Source organism: Ascaphus truei, chromosome 2 (assembly GCF_040206685.1).
Source record: "Ascaphus truei isolate aAscTru1 chromosome 2, aAscTru1.hap1, whole genome shotgun sequence".
NCBI lineage: Eukaryota > Metazoa > Chordata > Amphibia > Anura > Ascaphidae > Ascaphus > Ascaphus truei.
In genome coordinates, this window is record NC_134484.1 from 61,292,985 (window position 1) to 61,313,715 (window position 20,731).

The window sequence follows — 20,731 nt, forward strand, 5'->3', positions numbered from 1 at the left end:
CAAATTAAGTCCCATCTATCATCAATATACTGCGCCTCCTCCTGGAGGGGCCATGTTAGGCGGTATAATGCAATAACACATTCTCATTCAAATGAATAGGCTGGACAGTGTCTTACGGCCTAACACCACATCGTAAATACGGCCAGTTTCCTTTTATTTGTTCAGCCTTCAGAACCTGTAATACCTATTTTCAACAAATCCTTTTAAACAGGTTATGTTCATACAAAAAATGTCATTCACGTTTTCCTCCTTACACTATATCAGTTGATATTGATACTGTGTTTTTCATGCACATTATGCAATTGAAAGAAACTGTACTGATGTCTTAAAACAAATATTCATATTAAGGGCCTTATACCGTTCGTATAAATGGGGACTGACGGCTGCTTCAGACTATATCAATTACCCCACAAGAGTTTTCTAAAGGGATATCAGTATTGGTAGGTTTGAGCATTTGCATCTTTATTTAAGTCATACATGATTACAAATGAAAACCTCTGAAATACCGGTTGAATGCCATTATTTAATGTGTCCGATTCACTTTGTGAGAGGCACGAGTGCTGTATGAATAGCAAATTCAGTAAAAGGGATGCTGTATGCCTGGGAAAAAGTTAAAGACACCCAACTAATATTGTTGAATAAGTACAGTCGTGCGGGGGGGTGGGGGGGAGAGGGGACACACACACACCAAATGCTGCTAGTTGAAGGGAGGAGTAAGAAAGGGGTGTAGGTTATATTAGTGTTGGGGGGGAAATTTGCCTACCTCTTAATTTTCGGACCTGTAAGAAGCCCCACTTTCCTTCCCTGTTTGTTAATGTTCTTGTTGGGGTTTTGGGGTTGTGGCATATTAATGGTTTTATTTCGTGTTGCAGTTTGGCGGGAAGGCGTTGGAGGGGGAAGGGACCATAACGGAAGTTGGCTCCTTGTGGGGAGGTCTAAAGTACATCAAGTAGTTTGGGCGTAGGCAGTTTCATACTTGGCTTGGCCAGCCGGTATGGCAGTGACCTACAGATGTAGTAAGATTTACTGATCTCCATGTAGCCTCGCCCAGAAAACAGGCCCAGGAAGATTAACTCTGCAGGGGTCCCTGCTTCTGAATGGGACCCCCACAATGTTAATCCTGCCAGGCCAGCCACCAGTCTGAGGAATCCCAGAGAGAAGCAGTCTCTGCTTCAGAGCTCGGGGAGACACAGTCTCCATATCTGTCCTGCCCTTTGACATAGATGACCGAATATGGATATCTATGTCATGCGCGGGGATACTATAGGACTATATCCGATCATCTGCGCCATCAAGGGGGTAAGACAGGACATTTAAATCAGTATATGCACAGAACATTCAAAATAAAAAATAAATAAAAAAAATATGTCTGAAGGATTAGTGCATTGACCCTTTTTAGAACGTTTCAGAGAATTTTCATGATTACTTCCCACCTTGTGACAAAAAACATTATTCGGTTATCCGAGTCATCAAGGGGCAGGACAGAACATTCTAAAATTACATACCAACTTCACCCACTCCAATAAAACTACCTCACCCCCTCTAGACTAATGCCCAATATCCCTATTAGCCAAATCTGGCTAATAGTGGTTTGGGGCATTAACCAAAAAAAATTAAACACGTATTAAAAAAAATAAAGAAAGAAGAGAATATTAAAAAAAAACATTTTAAAAATAAACCCATTGATTGTCACAGTGGGAACCTAGGCCCTCGCAAAGTGGGCCTAGATAGCCACATTGGCAATCCATGATAAACTATATTCATTCATATCCAAATAAATTATTTACCTCCCTTCATTACCTTAGTAGCTAACCGCTAAAGTAATGAAGGGGTTAACCCCAGTAGTGGTGTTGGTTTGGACCAAATGGCTTGGGCAGCTATTGGCAAATAGAGGAACAAGCCAGGAGTACCCCTCAGGCTTATGGATTGGTTATGGAGCAACTTTGTGGGGTTCCCTAGTTTTTGGCTATATTTTGTATTAATAACAGCTGCAACCTGTTTCTTTTAAGTACTTGTATGCGTCATTTCATGAAGGGGTGTTTTAGGTGGTTCAAGGCACACAACTCTCCCCTCCCCCCCAGGGATTGAGGTATAGTATGAGTAAGTCATGTATAATACTCAGGTTTACAAAATGTGTTACAAAACCATCAGAACACTTTACAGTACTACAGTATAAATCCATTGCATATAATTATGAAACCTGTATGGAGAAAATCAATTAAATTATTAATCTTCTTATTACTAGAAGTGTCAGTAAAATATTCCTTCACAATGAACTGAAGGGGTAGTTTACTGTATATAGTACATACATAGCATAAATCTCTTCATTAACATAATGGATAATGCATTGAGAGCCTTACCTTTTTCACTAACACTTTCACTTTCAATCTCAACATCATCACAGCTTGTGTACTCTGGTGTAGATGCCAACTCTTCTTCTGAACTGCTCAATGAAACCTGGCGCATTTTACCTCCTTTTTTTGTTTTATGAGGCTTTGGTGGTGGGGGCCTGACCGACTCAGACTGGTCTGAACTGAGTGAATCATTCCTTAGCATGGTTTCCATTTTTTCCCTTTTTGTTTTCCTCACTGCAGAACTTGGATCCAAATGGTGCTGTTTCCGTAAAGAATCTGTACGCCGCATATCTGGCCTATCATTAGGGATAGGGCTCCTTCTAGGTGTTGGGGGGCTATGGTTTGAGGTCCTTTGTCGACCAGAGCTTGGCCCCTGTACATCTCGAGTTCTTTCTATAGAGTAAGAGCGCTGGCTCTCCATGGCAGCTCTACGTTCAGATGCAGACCTCTGTCTTGATGGCCGTTCAAGCCTCAACATGGATATCCGAGATTCCTCTAACTCTGTGTTGGCCAAAGACACATCGCTATGTCTTCGCTCATGTCGAGCCCTGGACACTTCAGCATGCATGCGCATTTGCTCCTCATAAGGTTGGGGTTTAACCGGATATCTGGCCAAGTTGGGGTCACTTCTGTACCTTGCCTGGTATTCCTCCTCTCGTCTCTGCCTCTCATAGTCATCCCTGTCTTGAATATCTTCCTCATCTACCGAATACTCATTAGAGCGCCGGCGACTTCTCCTGTAGTCCCCATGCTCAGGGTCTTCATACAGCTGAGGCCCACGCTGCGATCGCCTGTCAGAATAATCTGATGGTGACCTAGGCATTGCGCTGTCCGATGTAGCATACTGTGAATGTTCCCCTATATCGTCCCTTGTGTCGTATCTTCCATGCTGGTCTCGAGATAAAGATGGACTTCTTTTCCTATGGCATAGAGGAAAATAACAGGTAAGAATTGTATTAATACAGTTTGAACACATCTTATGCAGAAAACTCCATATTTGCATCATGATTGACTAGTTAAAAATACATTTTTACAGATGTACAGCATGTGTTTGGTTACATTTCATAGGATTCAACAGAAATGTATTGTGTACCTTTAGGCGTCACATAACTCAATGGTGCCAGTCAATGGTTTTAGTTTTTTTTTTCCGTACTTTATAATTTTTCAGGATTAATATGTGAGCTCATAACATTGATTTTGGATTAGGAAAACATATTAGAAAAATAACAATGACAAAGCCCTTCTCAAGTCAATTCACATCATGATCTAACCACTAATATCTTCTGTGGGTTTGATGGTGAAGTTTTCAGTAATTATTTTGCTTTCTTGTACACGTTGTGGGAAATATTAATGTCCTAAAGTGATTCAACTTGAAAATGAATTTGAAGTAAAGTACACCAAAGAGGTGTGCTGGTAACATCCGAGTGTAATCCGGATGTACTGTACATCCGAGTATAATGCATAGAAAGGTAATGGCTTATAAATAGTGCATATATATGACAAATACATTTGTTCCCACACAATTTATTAAATGCTAAGCAAGAATAATGGAAAGGCGTGCTGCATTAAATGATCTAGCCAAAAATGTTAATTCATAAAAAATGGTTAGTATACATCTTTGCCATGGTCACCATGTTTGATTTGGGCATAGGAAGGTTAATTTACTGGAATGTGTAGTAGTATTATTAATCACCTAGTTTGGAAATTAGAAGAAGTTACAATAATGATTCTGAAAAGTCTTTTGATGATTTGCCAAGCTAGTCATTAAATGGAACATATTGTAGCGCCTAACCCTTATTATGTTCCGTAAATACCAATGTTTACACACTGGGGGAAATTCCTTTGTGTTTATCATTAAATCAAAAGTAATCCCAAAACTATTCTCTGATGTACCAGTTTGATACGCATACAGTTCTGAGCCTTTCGATTCTATTTAATTTTATCTAATGTTAGTTACAATAATTTGTGATATGAATTTAGATTGCAAGAGACTTATCATGATATATATATATAATACAGTGGTGTGAAAAAGAAAGTACACCCTCTTTGAATTCTATGGTTTTACATATCAGGACATAATAACAATCATCTGTTCCTTAGCAGGTCTTCAAATTAGGTAAATACAACCTCAGGTGAACAACAACACATGACATATTACACTCTGTCATGATTTATTTAACAAAAATAAAGCCAAAATGGAGAAGCTATGTGTGAAAAACTAAGCAGCCCATATCCAAGTGGCCCATTATAAGTGGCATGACTATTGAACAACTGAAGTTTAAAAGGAAGTTCAAAAGAAATGAGGAAGAAGTGGACACCCCATCTGGCCCTGATTCCTGCATTTGAACTACGCTGGAAAGGAGGATATCATCAATACCAGACTGCATCATTACTGCTGTGATGCTGCCTTTACCATTTATATTTGCTGTGACTTCACTTCTTCTCAAATAATGCACTTCTTTTTACCAGCCTCAGTATGTCTCTAACTCCATTCATATATCTCCATCTCTCCTTCCTTCCCCACTTCTCTGTTCACATGAACTCCTTTCTTACCTGTTTCCTCTGACACCACACAGCTATATCCCCTGCACTAAAACACACCCCTATAAATCATCCTCACACATCCTCTTTCTATCCATGCTTCTCCTCCTTGCTTCTGGGGATATCTCTCCCAATCCTGGTCCCTGTCTTATTCCTACATGCGCTCGTCCTCGCCTGCCAACTGCAACCTCTACTCCTTCTGGTGTCAACCCCTCCAACCTCATACCCATCCCCTGCCACCCTCCCTCCTCTCTCCCTTTCTCCTGTGCCCTTTGGAATGCTCGCTCCCTCTCTAACAAGTTCCTCTCTGTGCATGACTTCTTTCTCTCTCACTCCCTGCTTCTCTTTGCTATAACTGAGACCTGGCTCACTCAGTCTGACTCTGCTCTGGAAGCTGCCCTCTCCTACGGTGGCCTTTCCTTCTCCCGCACTCCGCGCACTAATGGCAGGGGTGGAGGCGTGGGACTCCTGCTCTCCTCTCTCTGTCGTTACCGAACCCTTCCTATTCCTCCCTCTCTTGCTTTTCCCTCCTTTGAGGCTCACACTGTCCAGATTTTCTCTCCTCTCCCTGTTCATGTGGCGGTCATCTATCGCCCACCTACCTCTACTCATCCCCCTTCTGCCTTTCTCTCTCACTTTGAATCCTGGCTCTCTTTCTTCCTCTCCTCAGACTCCCCTGTTCTGCTCCTTGGGGACTTCAATTGCCACATTGATGACCCCTCTCTCCCTTGGGCTTCCCGCTTTCTTTCTCTAACCTCTTCTTTTGGCCTTCAACAGTGGACTGCAGCCAGCACCCACAAGGATGGCCACTACTTAGACCTGGTTTTCACTAAGAACTTCTCTCTCTCCGATTTCTCCATTTCCCCTTTTCCTCTCTCTGACCATCATCTCATCTCATTTTCTCTAACTCGCTTCTCCCCTTCTCCACCTCTATCTACACCCCGGTTCTGCAGAAACCTGCGCTCTATTCACTTACCTGACTTTGAGTCCACTTTACACTCCTCCCTCTCCTCTCTCAGCTCTGCTACAGACCCTGACAACCTGGTCAGGAACTACAACTCTGTCTTGTCCTCCTCTCTTGATCTACATGCCCCACTTTCTCTCTGCCGCACTCGCCCTTCTAACCCTAGACCCTGGCTAAATTCCCACACACGCATGCTGCGTTCCTCCACTCGTTCCTCTGAACGCCTCTGGAGGAAGTCTCACACTCTAGCAGACTTCCTTCACTACAAATTTATGCTATCCTGTTTCAACTCTGCCCTCTCGCAAGCTAAACAAGCCTACTTTTCTGCAATAATCAACATGCACAAGTCTAACCCACGCCGACTGTTCTCTGTCTTTGATACTCTACTCAAACCACCCTCAGCTGCCTCTCCTTCCTCCATCTCCGCTCAAGACTTTGCTGACTATTTTAAGGAAAAAGTGGAATTCATACGTCAGAACATCCCCTCTGTTTCTTCTTCCCATCCTACACCTCTTCCTAACTCTCCTCCTGCCTTCCTTGACTCTTTTTGCACTGTCTCAGAGGAGGATGTGTCGCTGTTGATCGCCACTTCTCCCTCTACCACTTGCCCTCTTGACCCCATTCCCTCCCATCTCCTAAAACCTCTTGCTCCTACTATAATCCCTACGCTCACACACATTTTTAACTCCTCCCTCTGCTCTGGAACCTTTCCATCCTCCTTCAAACATGCAACAGTCATACCATTACTCAAAAACAGCAAGCTTGACCCTACCTGTCTTTCTAACTATCGACCTGTCTCCCTCCTGCCTTTTGCCTCTAAACTCCTTGAACGTCTTGTATTCTCTCGCTTGCTCCATTTTCTCAACACCTATTCTCTCCTAGACCCTCTACAATCTGGCTTCCGCAAAGCTCACTCCACGGAAACAGCCCTCACTAAAATAACTGCCGACCTCCATGCTGCCAAAGACAGAGGTCATTACACTCTGCTCATATTACTCGACCTCTCTGCAGCATTTGACACTGTGGACCACCCTCTTCTCCTTCACATTCTCCATACTCTTGGTATTCGGAACAAAGCTCTATCCTGGATCTCATCCTACCTCTCCCATCGTACTTTCAGTGTCTCTTCTGCTAACACCTCCTCCTCCTCTATTGATCTCTCTGTGGGGGTACCCCAGGGCTCTGTCCTGGGACCTCTTCTCTTTTCTCTGTACACACTCTCTCTAGGTGACCTAATAACATCTTTTGGGTTTAAATATCACCTCTATGCTGACGACACACAAATATACTTTTCAACACCTGACCTTACACCTGCTATACAGACCAAAGTTTCTGAATGTCTCTCTGCTATATCATCCTGGATGGCCCTCAGTCGCCTTAAACTCAACATGGCTAAAACAGAGCTCCTCATACTTCCTCCCAAACCTGGCCCTACTACCTCCTTCCACATTACTGTTGGAACTACGATCATCCACCCAGTAGCCCAAGCACGCTGCCTAGGGGTCACACTCGACTCCTCTCTCACATTCGCCCCTCACATTCAAATCATTTCTAAAACTTGTCGTTTTTTCCTCCGCAATATAACAAAGATACGCCCTTTCCTCTGTTGCTCGACTGCTAAAACTCTGACTCAGGCCCTCATTCTCTCCCGTCTTGATTACTGTAACCTCCTGCTGTCCGGCCTTCCTGCCTCTCACCTGTCTCCCCTACAATCTATCCTAAATGCTGCTGCCAGAATCACTCTACTCTTTCCTAGATCTGTCTCAGCATCTCCCCTCCTGAAATCCCTCTCCTGGCTTCCAATCAAATCCCGCATCTCACACTCCATTCTTCTCCTCACTTTTAAAGCTTTACACTCTTCTGCCCCTCCTTACATCTCATCCCTAATTTCTCGCTATGCACCACCCCGACTCTTGCGTTCTGCTCAAGGATGTCTTCTTTCTACCCCCTTTTTATCTAAAGCCCTCTCCCGCCTTAAACCTTTTTTCACTGACTGCCCCACACCTCTGGAATGCCCTTCCCCTCAGTACCCGACTAGCACCCTCTCTATCCACCTTTAAGACCCACCTTAAGACACACTTGCTTAAAGAAGCATACGAATAGCACTGTGAACATTCTGAACACATGATACATAAAGCTTGGCCCCCTGCAGACGCACTTACCAGAACTCCCTCCTACTGTCTCTGTACGTTCTCCCTACCTACCAATTAGATTGTAAGCTCCTCGGGGCAGGGACTCCTCTTCCTTAATGTTATGTTTGTCTAAAGCACTTATCCCCATGACCTGTTATTTATATTATCTGTTATTTATTTGATTACCACATGTATTACTACTGTGAAGCGCTATGTACATTAATGGCGCTATATAAATAAAGACATACAATACAATACAAGTACACCCTTACTGCTGCCATAGGAATTAAGATGCTAAGTAGCAGACAGGTGCTGCTAATCAAATGCCCTTGATTAATTGATCATCAGCAAGTGTTATCACCTCTATAAAAGCCGAAGTTTTAGCAGTTTGTTGGTCTGGAGCATTCTGGTGTGTGTTAACACAATGCCAAGGAGGAAAGACATCAGCAATGATCTTAGAGAAGCAATTGTTGCTGCCCATCAATCTGGGAAGGGCTATAAGGCAATTTCCAAACAATTTAAAGTCCATCATTCTACAGTGAGAAAGATTAATCAAAAGTGGAAAACATTCAAGACAGTTGCCAATCTTTCCAGGAGTGGACGTCCCAGCAAATTCACCCCAAGGTCAGACTGTGCAATGCTCAGAGAAATTGCAAAAAAAACAAGAGTTACATCTCAGACTCTACAGGCCTCATGCAGTTAGCATGTTAAATGTTAAAGTTCATGACAGTACAATTAGAAAAAGACTGAACAAGTATGATTTGTTTGGAAGGGTTGCCAGGAGAAAGCCTCTTCTCTCTAAAAAGAACATGGCAGCATGTCTTAGGTTTGCAAAGTTGCATCTGAATAAACCACAAGACTTCTGGAACAATGTCCTTTGGACAGACGAGAATAAAGTGGAGATGTTTGGCCATAATGCACAGCGCCACTTTTGGCAAAAACCAAAAACACAGCATATCAGCACAAACACCTCATACCAACTGTCAAGCACGGTTGTGGAGGGGTGATGATTTGGGCTTGTTTTGCAGCCACAGGACCTGGGAACCTTGCAGTCATTGAATCGACCATGAACTCCTCTGTATACCAAAGTATTCTAGAGTCAAATGTGAGGCCATCTGTCCGACAGCTAAAGCTTGGCCGAAATTGGGTAGTGCAACAGGACAATGATCCCAAGCACACCAGCAAATCTACAACAGAATGGCTGAAAAAGAAAAGAATCAAGGTGTTGCAATGGCCCAGTCAAAGTCCAAACCTCAATCCGATTGAAATGCTGTGGCTGGACCTTAAGAGAGCTGTGCATCAACAAATGCCCACAAACCTCAATGAACTGAAGCAACGTTGTAAAGAAGAGTGGGCCAAAATTCCTCCACAACGATGTGAGAGACTGATAAAGTCATACAGAAAACGATTACTTCACGTTATTGTTGCTAAAGGTGGTTCTACAATCTATTGAATCATAAGGTATACTTAGTTTTTCACACATGGCTTTTCCATTTTGGCTTTATTTTTGTTAAATAAATCATGACACGGTGTAATATGTCATGTGTTGTTGTTCATCTGAGGTTGTATTTACCTAATTTTAAGACCTGCTAAGGAACAGATGATTGTTATTATGTCCTGATATGTAAAAGCATAGAATTCAAAGAAGGTGTACTTTCTTTTTCACACCACTGTACATGTTTTCCACAGGTCCTAGAGTGCCTGCTACCAGTAGCGCAACCAGGTTGGATGAAAGGGTGCATTTGCACCCCCCAAGAATTGCTACCACGCTTAGAGAGGCCCCGCACTGTTCCCCACAGCTATTAAATGGATTGGTGTGGGAGAGAGCAGGGACTCTGTAAGAGAGCAGCCCTCACCCATCCACATTGCGGAGTTATGTGACGTTGCAACGTCATGGCGACGCAATGTCACATGGTGATGTGTTGCCAAGACAATGTCACATTTCGCAGCGACGTCATATGGCGCCACATTGACAACGCATCACCACGTGTCGTAGCTGCATCATGTGATGGTGTGTTGTCATGTCAATGCTACATGATGGTGGCGACTTCACCCCCCAATCAGATTTTCTGATTGCACCCCTGCCTGCAACTATCTTCCTTTATCCCTAATTCTTTTGCAGTTAATGCACCCAGGCAGTATTCCAATCTCAGTGGAGTGCCACTGAAGCCAATGATCTATCCATCCATCCATCATACACCTGGTTTTCACGCAAAAAAAAAACAACTTCTGTCTCTGATTTCTCCATTCCCTCCTTTTCTCTCTCTATCAGCTCATTTTCTCTCTCTCACTTCTCCCTCTTGTTTCTGCAGAGAGCTGTGCTCTATTAATCTACCGGCTCTTGATTCCTCTCTTGATCTACATGCACCTCTCTTTCTCGGCCATTCTAACCACAGACTCTGCCAGACACGCATGCTCGGCTCCTGCACTCACTCCTCTGAACGCCTCTGGAAGAAATTCCACTCTCTAGCAGACTTCCTTCACTAGAAATTCATGTTATCCTGTTTCAACTCTGCCCTCTCCCGGGCTAAACAAACATACTTTTCTTCACTAATCAACACCCACAAGTCTAACCCATGTCAACTCTTCTCTCTGACTATACTCAGACCACCGTCTGTTACCAGTTTTCTTCCTCCATTTCACCTCAGGAATTTGCTGACTATTTCAGACAAAGGTGGATTCCATTCGTCAAAGCATCCCCTCTGTATTGTCCTCATATTCTACACCTCTTCCTATCTCTCCTCCTGCCTTACTTGACTCGTTTTTCCTCTGTCACAGAGGAGGATGTGGTGCTATTGGAGGTATCTCGGGAAGCAGGGGGTTTCCGGAGAGGAAATCAATGTGGTTCAGCTCCAGAGACCCCTTGCTCCAAACCTAATTAAAAAAAAACATGGTCGCTTTAAGCAACCAATAGTCACTAATGGAAATTATAATGTTGATCCCTGCAGTTTGTGAGAAAATTAAGTTCAGCTATTTAATGTTATAGAGCAGGGGAGCGCAAACTTTTAGTGCTGCGCCCCCTGTCTCTCTCCCCCTGGCTCTCGCCCCCCCCCCCCCCGGCTACCTTCATCCGCGTCAGATGATGCTGCATGGTCAAGTGACATCACGTCACGTGACCCGCGGTGTCATTTGACGCGTGTGACATCACTTCACATGGCGGACATGGATGCCATGGACCATGGACATGGAGCAACACAGCCGGCTGAATCCCGGTAAGTAAACAGTTGCAGGGGCCACAAGCGATCCGCTGGCATTTCATTTAAATGCCTGGGGGAAGAGCGCGGGGCCTCTGTAACTGCCCGCGCTTCCCTCCCCCCAGCAAAATCTTCCGCCCCCACTTTGCGCACCGCTGTAATATAGAGGATACCAATGTGTGTGTTTCTCTCTAGTTCCTATTTACCTGTAATATGGTAAGAAGTGGGGTGACGCATAATTGAATGCAGGTTACTGTATTGTTAACTTGTCTAACGTCAATTCTCACTATACTGAAGAGAGACCACTTTGTCAAATGGTTATGGGGGAGCTATAGTGCATACTGTAGCTAAACAGATGTGTACTGTATCTAAGTCTAAGTGCAACGTTAGCAGTATAGTTTATTCACAAATTATTCAACAAGACAATGTTTCATACAAATCACATTATGACAGACTAAAAACTAAAGTTAGATAAATTGTTGCTCTCACAAGCTAGCAGTAATCACTCATGGCCAATGTGCTTACTACGAGCTCAAGTCAAAAGCCTTGAACTGTCCAAAATGTGGTATAAATTGAACAGGAATTGCCCTGTCTTTCAGACTTAATTGATTAGCTTGACGGGACAATGTTTTAAAGGCATTTGATCTATGTAACGACAGTCAAGACTAATTTAGGGTTTCAAAGATGAAAGTGGTGGGCAGCAAAATTCAGATGAAGTGTTCAGCTAATATTTTATTTCTTTCAAAAGAGCTGGAGGCAGAAAGTGACCTCTGTAACTAAAGAATGCAAGATGAAGGAAATTCAGACCGTACACATTTGCATTTTAAAGCAGTCAGATGGCCATGTATTAAAATAGCAACACCTCCCCCCGGCACTTTTTCTTTCTTTTGTAGATATGCTGAACAAGGGAACCTCACAATATAAGACTGTCCCATTCATTACAACACCCTACTTCGGGATATTTTATATTTTTCATTTCCACTTATTTATGGGAGCAAGAAATGACTGCCGCCAAGGTCAAGATCATGAGCCAATCTTAGGCAGCAATAACTTGTGATATTTAAGACTGGAACAGTATAGTCAAATACCAGAGGAACTCGTGGTTGAGGAAACGAAAAAACAAACAAACAAAAAAATAATTATTATATTGTAATTGTGGCAAGATTTTATCAAGCTGATTAAAGAAAGTGGTGGTGTGTCACTTGAAACACATGGACTAATGCATGTATGACAGTGAGTTTCTCCACAACACCGTAATATCTGATCTGGTGTCAACCTGATGTGCCTAAATGATTTGATCCACGAGTATGAAACAGTTGCCAAAGGCTGGAATATTCATTAACTTTTTAGATTACATGGTGTCATCTTGATAATTGCATATGGCCAGACTGTCCTACTATTACTTGTGTATATAATAATATTATAGGCGTGGGGCTCCTGCTCTTCTCTCTCTGCCGTTACCGAACCCTTCCTATGCCTCCATCTCTTGCTTTTCCCTCCTTTGAGGCTAACACTGTCCAGATCTTCTCTCCTCTCCCTGTCCATGTGGCGGTCATCTATCGCCCACCTACCTCTACTCACCCCCCTTCTGCCTTTCTCTCTCACTTTGAATCCTGGCTCTCTTTCTTTCTTTCTCTCCTCAGACTCCCCTGTTCTTCTCCTTGGGGACTTCAATTGCCACATTTATGACCCCTCTCTCCCTTGGGCTTCCCGCTTTCTTTCGCTAACCTCTTCCTTTGGCCTTCAACAGTGGACTGCAGCCAGCACCCACAAGGATGGCCACTACTTAGACCTGGTTTTCACTAAAAACTTTTCTCTCTCTGATTTCTCCATTTCCCCTTTTCCTCTCAATGACCATCATCTCATCTCATTCTCTCTATCTCGCTTCTCCCCTTCTCCACCTCCATCTACCCTCCGGTTCTGCAGAAACCTGCGCTCTATTCACTTACCTGACTTCGAGTCCACTTTACGCTCCTCCCTCTCCTCTCTCAGCTCTGCTACAGACCCTGACAACCTGGTCAGGAACTACAACTCTGTCTTGTCCTCGTCTCTTGATCTACATGCCCTGCTTTCTCTCTGCCGCCCTCGCCCTTCTAACCCTAGACCCTGGCTAAATTCCCACATGCGCATGCTGCGTTCCTCCACTTGTTCCTCTGAATGCCTCTGGAGGAAGTCTCATACTCTCGCCGACTTCCTTCACTACAAATTTATGCTATCCTGTTTAAACTCTGCCCTCTCGCAAGCTAAACAAGCCTACTTTTCTACTCTAATCAACATGCACAAGTCTAACCCACGCCGACTGTTCTCTGTCTTTGATACTCTACTCAAACCACCCACAGCTGCCTTTCCTTCCTCCATCTCCGCTCAAGACTTTGCTGACTATTTTAAGGAAAAGGTGGAATCCATACGGCAGAACATCCCCTCTGTTTCTTCCTCCCATCCTACACCTCTTCCTAACTCTCCTCCTGCCTTCCTTGACTTTTTTTCTGTCTCAGAGGAGGATGTGTCTCTGTTGATCGCCTCTTCTCCCTCTACCACTTGCCCTCTTGACCCCATTCCCTCCCATCTCCTAAAACCTCTTGCTCCTACTATAATCCCTACGCTCACACATATTTTTAACTCTTCCCTCTGCTCTGGAACTTTTCCATCCTCCTTCAAACATGCAACAGTCATACCATTACTCAAAAACAGCAAGCTTGACCCTACCTGTCTTTCTAACTATTGACCTGTCTCCCTCCTGCCTTTTGCCTCTAAACTCCTTGAACGTCTTGTATTCTCTCGATTGCTCCTTTTTCTCAACACCTATTCTCTCCTAGACCCTCTACAATCTGGCTTCCGCATTGCTCACTCCACGGAAACAGCCCTCACTAAAATAACTGACGACCTCCATGCTGCCAAAGACAGAGGTCATTACACTCTGCTCATATTACTCGACCTCTCTGCAGCATTTGACACCGTGGACCACCCTCTTCTCCTTCACATTCTCCATACTCTTGGTATTCGGAACAAAGCTCTATCCTGGATCTCATCCTACCTCTCCCTTCGTACTTTCAGTGTCTCTTCTGCTAACACCTCCTCCTCCTCTATTGATCTCTCTGTGGGGGTACCCCAGGGCTCTGTCCTGGGACCTCTTCTCTTTTCTCTGTACACACTCTCTCTAGGTGACCTAATAACATCTTTTGGGTTTAAATATCACCTCTATGCTGACGACACACAAATATACTTTTCAATACCCGACCTTACACCTGCTGTACAAACCAAAGTTTCTGAATGTCTCTCTGCTATATCATCCTGGATGGCCCTCTGCCGCCTTAAACTCAACATGGCTAAAACAGAGCTCCTCATACTTCCTCCCAAACCTGGCTCTACTACCTCCTTCCACATTACTGTTGGAACTACGATTATTTACCCAGTAGCCCAAGCACGCTGCCTAGTGGTCACACTCGACTCCTCTCTCACATTCGCCCCTCACATTAAAAACATTTCTAAAACTTGTCGCTTTTTCCTCCACAATATAACAAAGATACGCCCTTTCCTCTGTTGCTCAACTGCTAAAACGCTGACTCAGACCCTCATTCTCTCCCGTCTTGATTACTGTAACCTCCTGCTGTCCGGCCTTCCTGCCTCTCACCTGTCTCCCCTACAATCTATCCTAAATGCTGCTGCCAGAATCACTCTACTCTTTCCTAGATCTGTCTCAGCATCTCCCCTCATGAAATCCCTCTCCTGGCTTCCGATCAAATCCCGCATCTCACACTCCATTCTTCTCCTCACTTTTAAAGCTTTACACTCTTCTGCCCCTCCTTACATCTCAGCCCTAATTTCTCGTTATGCACCATCCAGACTCTTGCGTTCTTCTCAAGGATGTCTTCTTTCTACTCCCTTTGTATCTAAAGCCCTCTCCCGCCTTAAACCTTTTTCGCTGACTGCCCAACACCTCTGGAATGCCCTTCCCCTCAGTACCCGACTAGCACCCTCTCTATCCACCTTTAAGACCCACCTGCTTAAAGAAGCATATGAGCAGCACTGTGAATATTCTGAACACATGATACATAAAGCTTGGGCCCCTGCAGACACACTTACCAGAACTCCCTCCTACTGTCTCTGTACGTTCTCCCTACCTACCAATTAGACTGTTAGCTCCTCGGGGCAGGGACTCCTCTTCCTTAATGTTACTTTTATGTCTAAAGCACTTATTCCCATGATCTGTTATTTATATTATCTGTTATTTATTTGATTACCACATGTATTACTACTGTGAAGCGCTATGTACATTAATGGCGCTATATAAATAAAGACATACAATACAATAACAACATTTCTTGCAGCAATTCATGTTTCAGTTGCACCTAATGAGTCTAGCTGCACATTTTACATTGTCTATGTTAGACCTCTAATTACAGAATGGGCATCCCAAATGAAATTATTTTGAAGTCTTCACGGCAGGGGTTCGTCTCTTCCAGTGTTCACTTTTACAACAGGATCCATACCCGTAAATTATGTTATCATTTTCCATATTCTAATGCAACGCTTTTTAACTAGTTGTGCAAAGGGGCCAGGTGAGAAGCAATTTGAGCAGATGTCAAAATCTTTATGCTTAAAAAACAAATGTAAACAGGTTACAAACACTTATATTGCTTAAATCATATAATTTCATTATTTTAGCTGAAAAGTTTCTGAGTGCAAAGATTGCTGTTAACTGCTTGAGCAACGTTCATGAGATTAGCAGGAGCAGATGATGCACGATCCATGTTTTCAAACCCTTTGTGAACCAGATTTGGCTCATGGGCTCCAAATTAAACAGACCGGATCTAATCTACCGGCCACTTCTGCAAATCGCGTCTGGGTTCCGTCTTGAAGTTGACTGCTGTCTGGAAGAGCTCGCTTGCTAGTTATTTTTTGCTACGAAATCATAGGATAGGGCATTAAACAAACCTATCAGTAGGACAGGGGATCTATGTTGTACAACAAACTAATTTTGGATCAAACCACATCCTTCCCACATTGTGTATTAAGATTTATTTAGGTAATTATTTGGGATGATGTCAGATAAGAAGGATAGACTCCATATCGGACCTCAAACTCCATAGATTGTGGAAACATCATATACTCATATCTTAGAGCAGGGGTCAGTGACGTGTTGCCATTTGACCCGCGGCGTCACTTTACTCTACGTTGTCATGGCAGCCGGAGAGAAGATAGGAGACATACAGACGTCTCTTGCGCTCCCCCGGCATTTTATTTAAATGTTGTGGGGACGAGCGCTGCCCCCCCCCCCGAAAAAATGTTGCGTGCCCCCCAGTTTGCGCACCCTTGTCTTAGGAGAGAAGAATGTTTTGGGAGACTTTCAGGTACTCATACTTAAAGAACATGTTCATTTGCCATATATTTTAAGTGCTTTGTGTTATTGCACATAACTCCAGAATTTGCAGTCTAGTATAAATTGTAATATTATCCATTATTTATAAACATATTTCAAAACGCAGTACATTAAGGGTAAGTACGGTATTGTCACTGTATACTAAGCAATGACTCAGATCTTCAGATAATATTTCATGCCACAGCAAAACAGTCAAAAGGCATCAACAGTTAAGAAAGATTCTGGCTTTGTTCTTAGTACTGCACTATGATAGCTAATCCTTCAGGGACTTATCACTGTTTGAGAGAAACTGCCTCTAAATCCAGCAGTGTGCTGTTTAATTGCACACAGACAATCAACCAGACTCCACCTGACTGATTAGGACTTTTTGAAAAGCCTGATGTGAGAAAAAGGAGAGATTCCTTAGCTCACATTTGGGCTGGCAGAAGGAGAGCAGAGAAGCCTGCACACAGACACTGTCTTGAGCACAAAGGTTGTGCTGAGATCAAGACACCCAGACACCTATATTTCCTGGACACAGAGGACCCAGGAACCTGCCAGAGACTGACATGGAGCGCCACCTGCTTAAGGTACTTCCTGAGACTTTGTGGTGATGGGAATATCCCTCCAGTCCTGCAGATAGGTTCTGGGGAAGTAAGTTAGCCATTACAAAGGGATGGGGGTTTGTTATTTTTTTGTTTTTTGTATGTTTTGCCTGGATAAAGGAACAGGCTCAATAAAGCCAAGATATAACTGCACCCAAATCGGTCTCCATTGAATGTACCTCTGCACACATCTCATACTCTCCATTAATTTGCAGTCATTATTCAGTGGTGTCAGCATCTCCTTAAGTAATGTTTCTGTGAAACACCAACACACATTTTACTCAGCAAGCTCTTTTCACAACTCAGCTTATAAAGTGTACTGGAGCATAAGAATGATTCTGCACACTCAGACTTGTCAGTGGCCCTTAGGAAAACCGCACTGTGGCTTGAGAGAGAGAGGGAAAAAAACAGGGATATTGCTCACACAGTCCCCACATAGCTTAATATCATCGGTAAGGAAAATTATATTTTGTGGTACACACAGCCCAATAAGTGTGGAAGCTGACTCCTAAAATTGCTTTAGAAATTACGAAGAAAAATGTGAAAGCCTTAAGACAAGATGCAAGGTTAGAAAATTGCGGACTGGTATTCGGGAGTATTTATACTGTAGCTGAAAGCCAGTCTGCTATGCAGCATGGCAGGCATGGTGATAAATACCTCAAATGTAAATAAAAGGTACCCATTATCAATGGGGGGGAGGGAGAATGGATGGTTTCTTTATTTCTATAATGGCAACTGGACTTCTGATCTGCAATAACAATACTGGACCATTACAATCATTTGAGGGAGTCATGGTTGGCTTGCTTTGTAATGTGAAACTGTAAGTATCTGTATATGTTTATTTCATAGGATGAATTAGTAATAAAACTATTTTTCTGTCACAAAGTAAATATCTTCTAATTAAACACAGTATATAACATCCACAACAGCCAATGAGAAAGTGTTTATTTAATGAAAGACAATTCCAGCAGAGCCAATAAGGACATTGCAGAATAATAGTGAGTGAGGTTGGCAATGGGGGAATATTGCCTATGACATTTTGGAATGAATATTACAAGGAGGAGATTGGGGCATTGGAAACAGAGTATAAACGGTCAGTGGGAAATCTAGTTCTGGTCAATTGTTGAAAAGAGTCATTACAGATTGGTCCCAGACCAGCAGGACCGCCAACAGAATTTTTTGGGCCCAGGACAAATTTAATGAATGGGACCCCACGCTAATTGTATGACAAATTTGGTCTACTTTGCTACAGCATGTTTCTTTCCCCACCATGTCTTTTTCTCTCTTATTCCCACTAGTGACTTACTCAATGCTTTTTTCTTTCCTTACGTAATGTGATTCACCCTTCTCTCTCTTACCGCCGATGTCCTTCTCTTTTCTCACCACCCCCTTGATTGTCTCTTATTTTCTCCATCGTGCAATTCTCTTTAACCTTCATGCTACTTTTATTCCCCCAGTGTATCAGTGTGTATCTCTCTCTCAGCATGTCTTTCTATCTCATCTCCATGGCATGTCTTTCTCAGTTCCCCCTCCTCAACCAGCATGTCTGTCTATCTTCTCCCCCCATTATCTATCTCCACCTCAGCATGTCATTTTTCCTATGCCAATCATATAATTCTCTCTCTTTCTTCTGTATGTGTGTATGTGTGTGCGTGCGTATATATATATATATATATATATATATATATGACTGTCCCAGGGTGAGTGAGAAGCCACTCAGCCTATCACAGAGGGATGTGCAGACATCCTTAGAGAAATTATATATATATATATTTTTTTTTCTCTAAGGATGTCTGCACATCCCTCTGTGATAGCTTCTCACTCACCCTGGGACAGTCAAATGAGACTGCACAAGGGTAGTGTAACATCTTAAGTGTCACATATGAAGTGTCTGTGGAGTTCAAATTGGAGGTGAAGAATACTGGAGGAATTGGAATCTGCACTTCATCATCAACCCTGCAACTGTGAGAACTTGGTTTTCTAAATATTCTGACAATTTTTTTCACATCTAAAGACTCACTTTCTAAGCAACTGTGAAACCTTTAGTAATACACTGCCCTCACAGGCCTGATTTATACATCTGCTCTTTCACATCTTACTACTTATCTCCTCCAATACCTGTTACAGTACCTCTCTCCTCTTACCCATCTCTCCCTGCATCTCAATATACCTTCACTATTGCTTTTTGTTTGCAGTTTCCTCACTCCTTTGTAAACTTCTGTTCTCTCCAACTTCCCCACGCTCCTCCTATCCACATTTCTTAAGCTCTCCTTCCCTCCACCTATGCGTGTTCCTATACACTGCACCATTATGTACATAACTTTCCCAAAAACTTCTACACATCTCAATAAAAAAAGCACCCCCACAAATCCTCTTCGCATCTCCTCTCTGTTGCTCGCTCTACTCTTCCTCCTTGCTGCTAGAGATATCTCTCCTAATCCGGATCCCAGCCATATACATACCTGATCTTACCCATGCCCCCCTGCCACCTCTTTCCCTGTGGGTGTTAACCCAGCTAATTTAATACCGACCAACCTTAAAACTCACCTCTCAAAAGAAGCATCCCAATAGCCTGCACTCATGGCTACTGTCCCACACCCACAGTTGCTATCTCCAAACCATTGTGGCTAAGCTCTGACATCTACTGCACTTAGTCTCCCAACATACCACTAATATTGTAAGCTCGCAGGGGCAGGGATTTCCTTTCCTATTATCCGACTTTTCTGCGCTTATTGTATTATTATAGATTCCCTGTACTATATTGTCTTTGTAAAGCATGAAGTACCCTGTCGGCACTATATAAATAAAGATATACATACATACCCCTCTGTGATAGACTGAGTGGCCTCTCACTCACCCAGGAAACAATAAGGGAGAGGATTTTAAAGCTACAGACCAAGCAATATCCTACATGTGGGTTTTTTTGTTGTTGCAATAAATCAGTTCTGTACTATGAGAAAATACTTCTAGCATTTTTTTTTTTAAACCATGGTGAATGACATTTTTAATGTATTACAATGCAACAAGCATTTTTTGTTTCTATAGCAAATATTAACATCCCCTTCCTCTTCTGAAACAGGCTGTGGCACACCCATTTTTTGAACCCTGTCCTCTCTGTAGCAGTGCACAAATTGTATCTAGTGACGGCCTGGTCACATGATCTTCCTCACAGAACTTTGCATCTTGGGTCCTCTTCTGCTGCACTGACAGCCATTTAGTGAACCCCCAAGCCGAATCTTTGTCGATCGATAGGCAACTTAGCTAATTACTTATTATTGTGTGGATTGAATTGAAGTACATATTAAAGGGATCAAAGTTAAATTAAAAAAAAAACATAATGGCAGTGGAGACAGCAAGGAGAGGAGGAGACAAATATGATGTGTAGGAGAGAAGGGAGTGTAGTGTGCACAGAGGAGCAGACAGTAAGGCAGGGGTGCTAAGAGAGAGGAGGCAAGAGTGCAAAGAAGAGCAGGGCATGAGGAGGAGGGAAGGGAGGTGAGACAACAAGGATGGGAGAGGAGACAGAACGGAGATGAGGAGACAGAGAGACAGCAAGGAGGGGAGACAGAAGGATGGAATGGA

General features: G+C 43.2%; 1 protein-coding gene across 49 annotated transcripts in view; it reads right to left on the minus strand.

Moving 5' to 3' along the window:
- The window catches only part of RIMS2 (regulating synaptic membrane exocytosis 2), an 814,155-nt gene that overhangs the window by 451,286 nt on the left and 342,138 nt on the right, over window positions 1-20,731 (minus strand). For all 49 annotated transcript variants that reach the window (XM_075582507.1, XM_075582506.1, XM_075582513.1 and 46 more), the window contains one exon: window positions 2,361-3,274. In XM_075582507.1, the coding sequence (XP_075438622.1) occupies window positions 2,361-3,274 (914 nt within the window). The remainder of the gene's footprint in view (window positions 1-2,360; window positions 3,275-20,731) is intronic.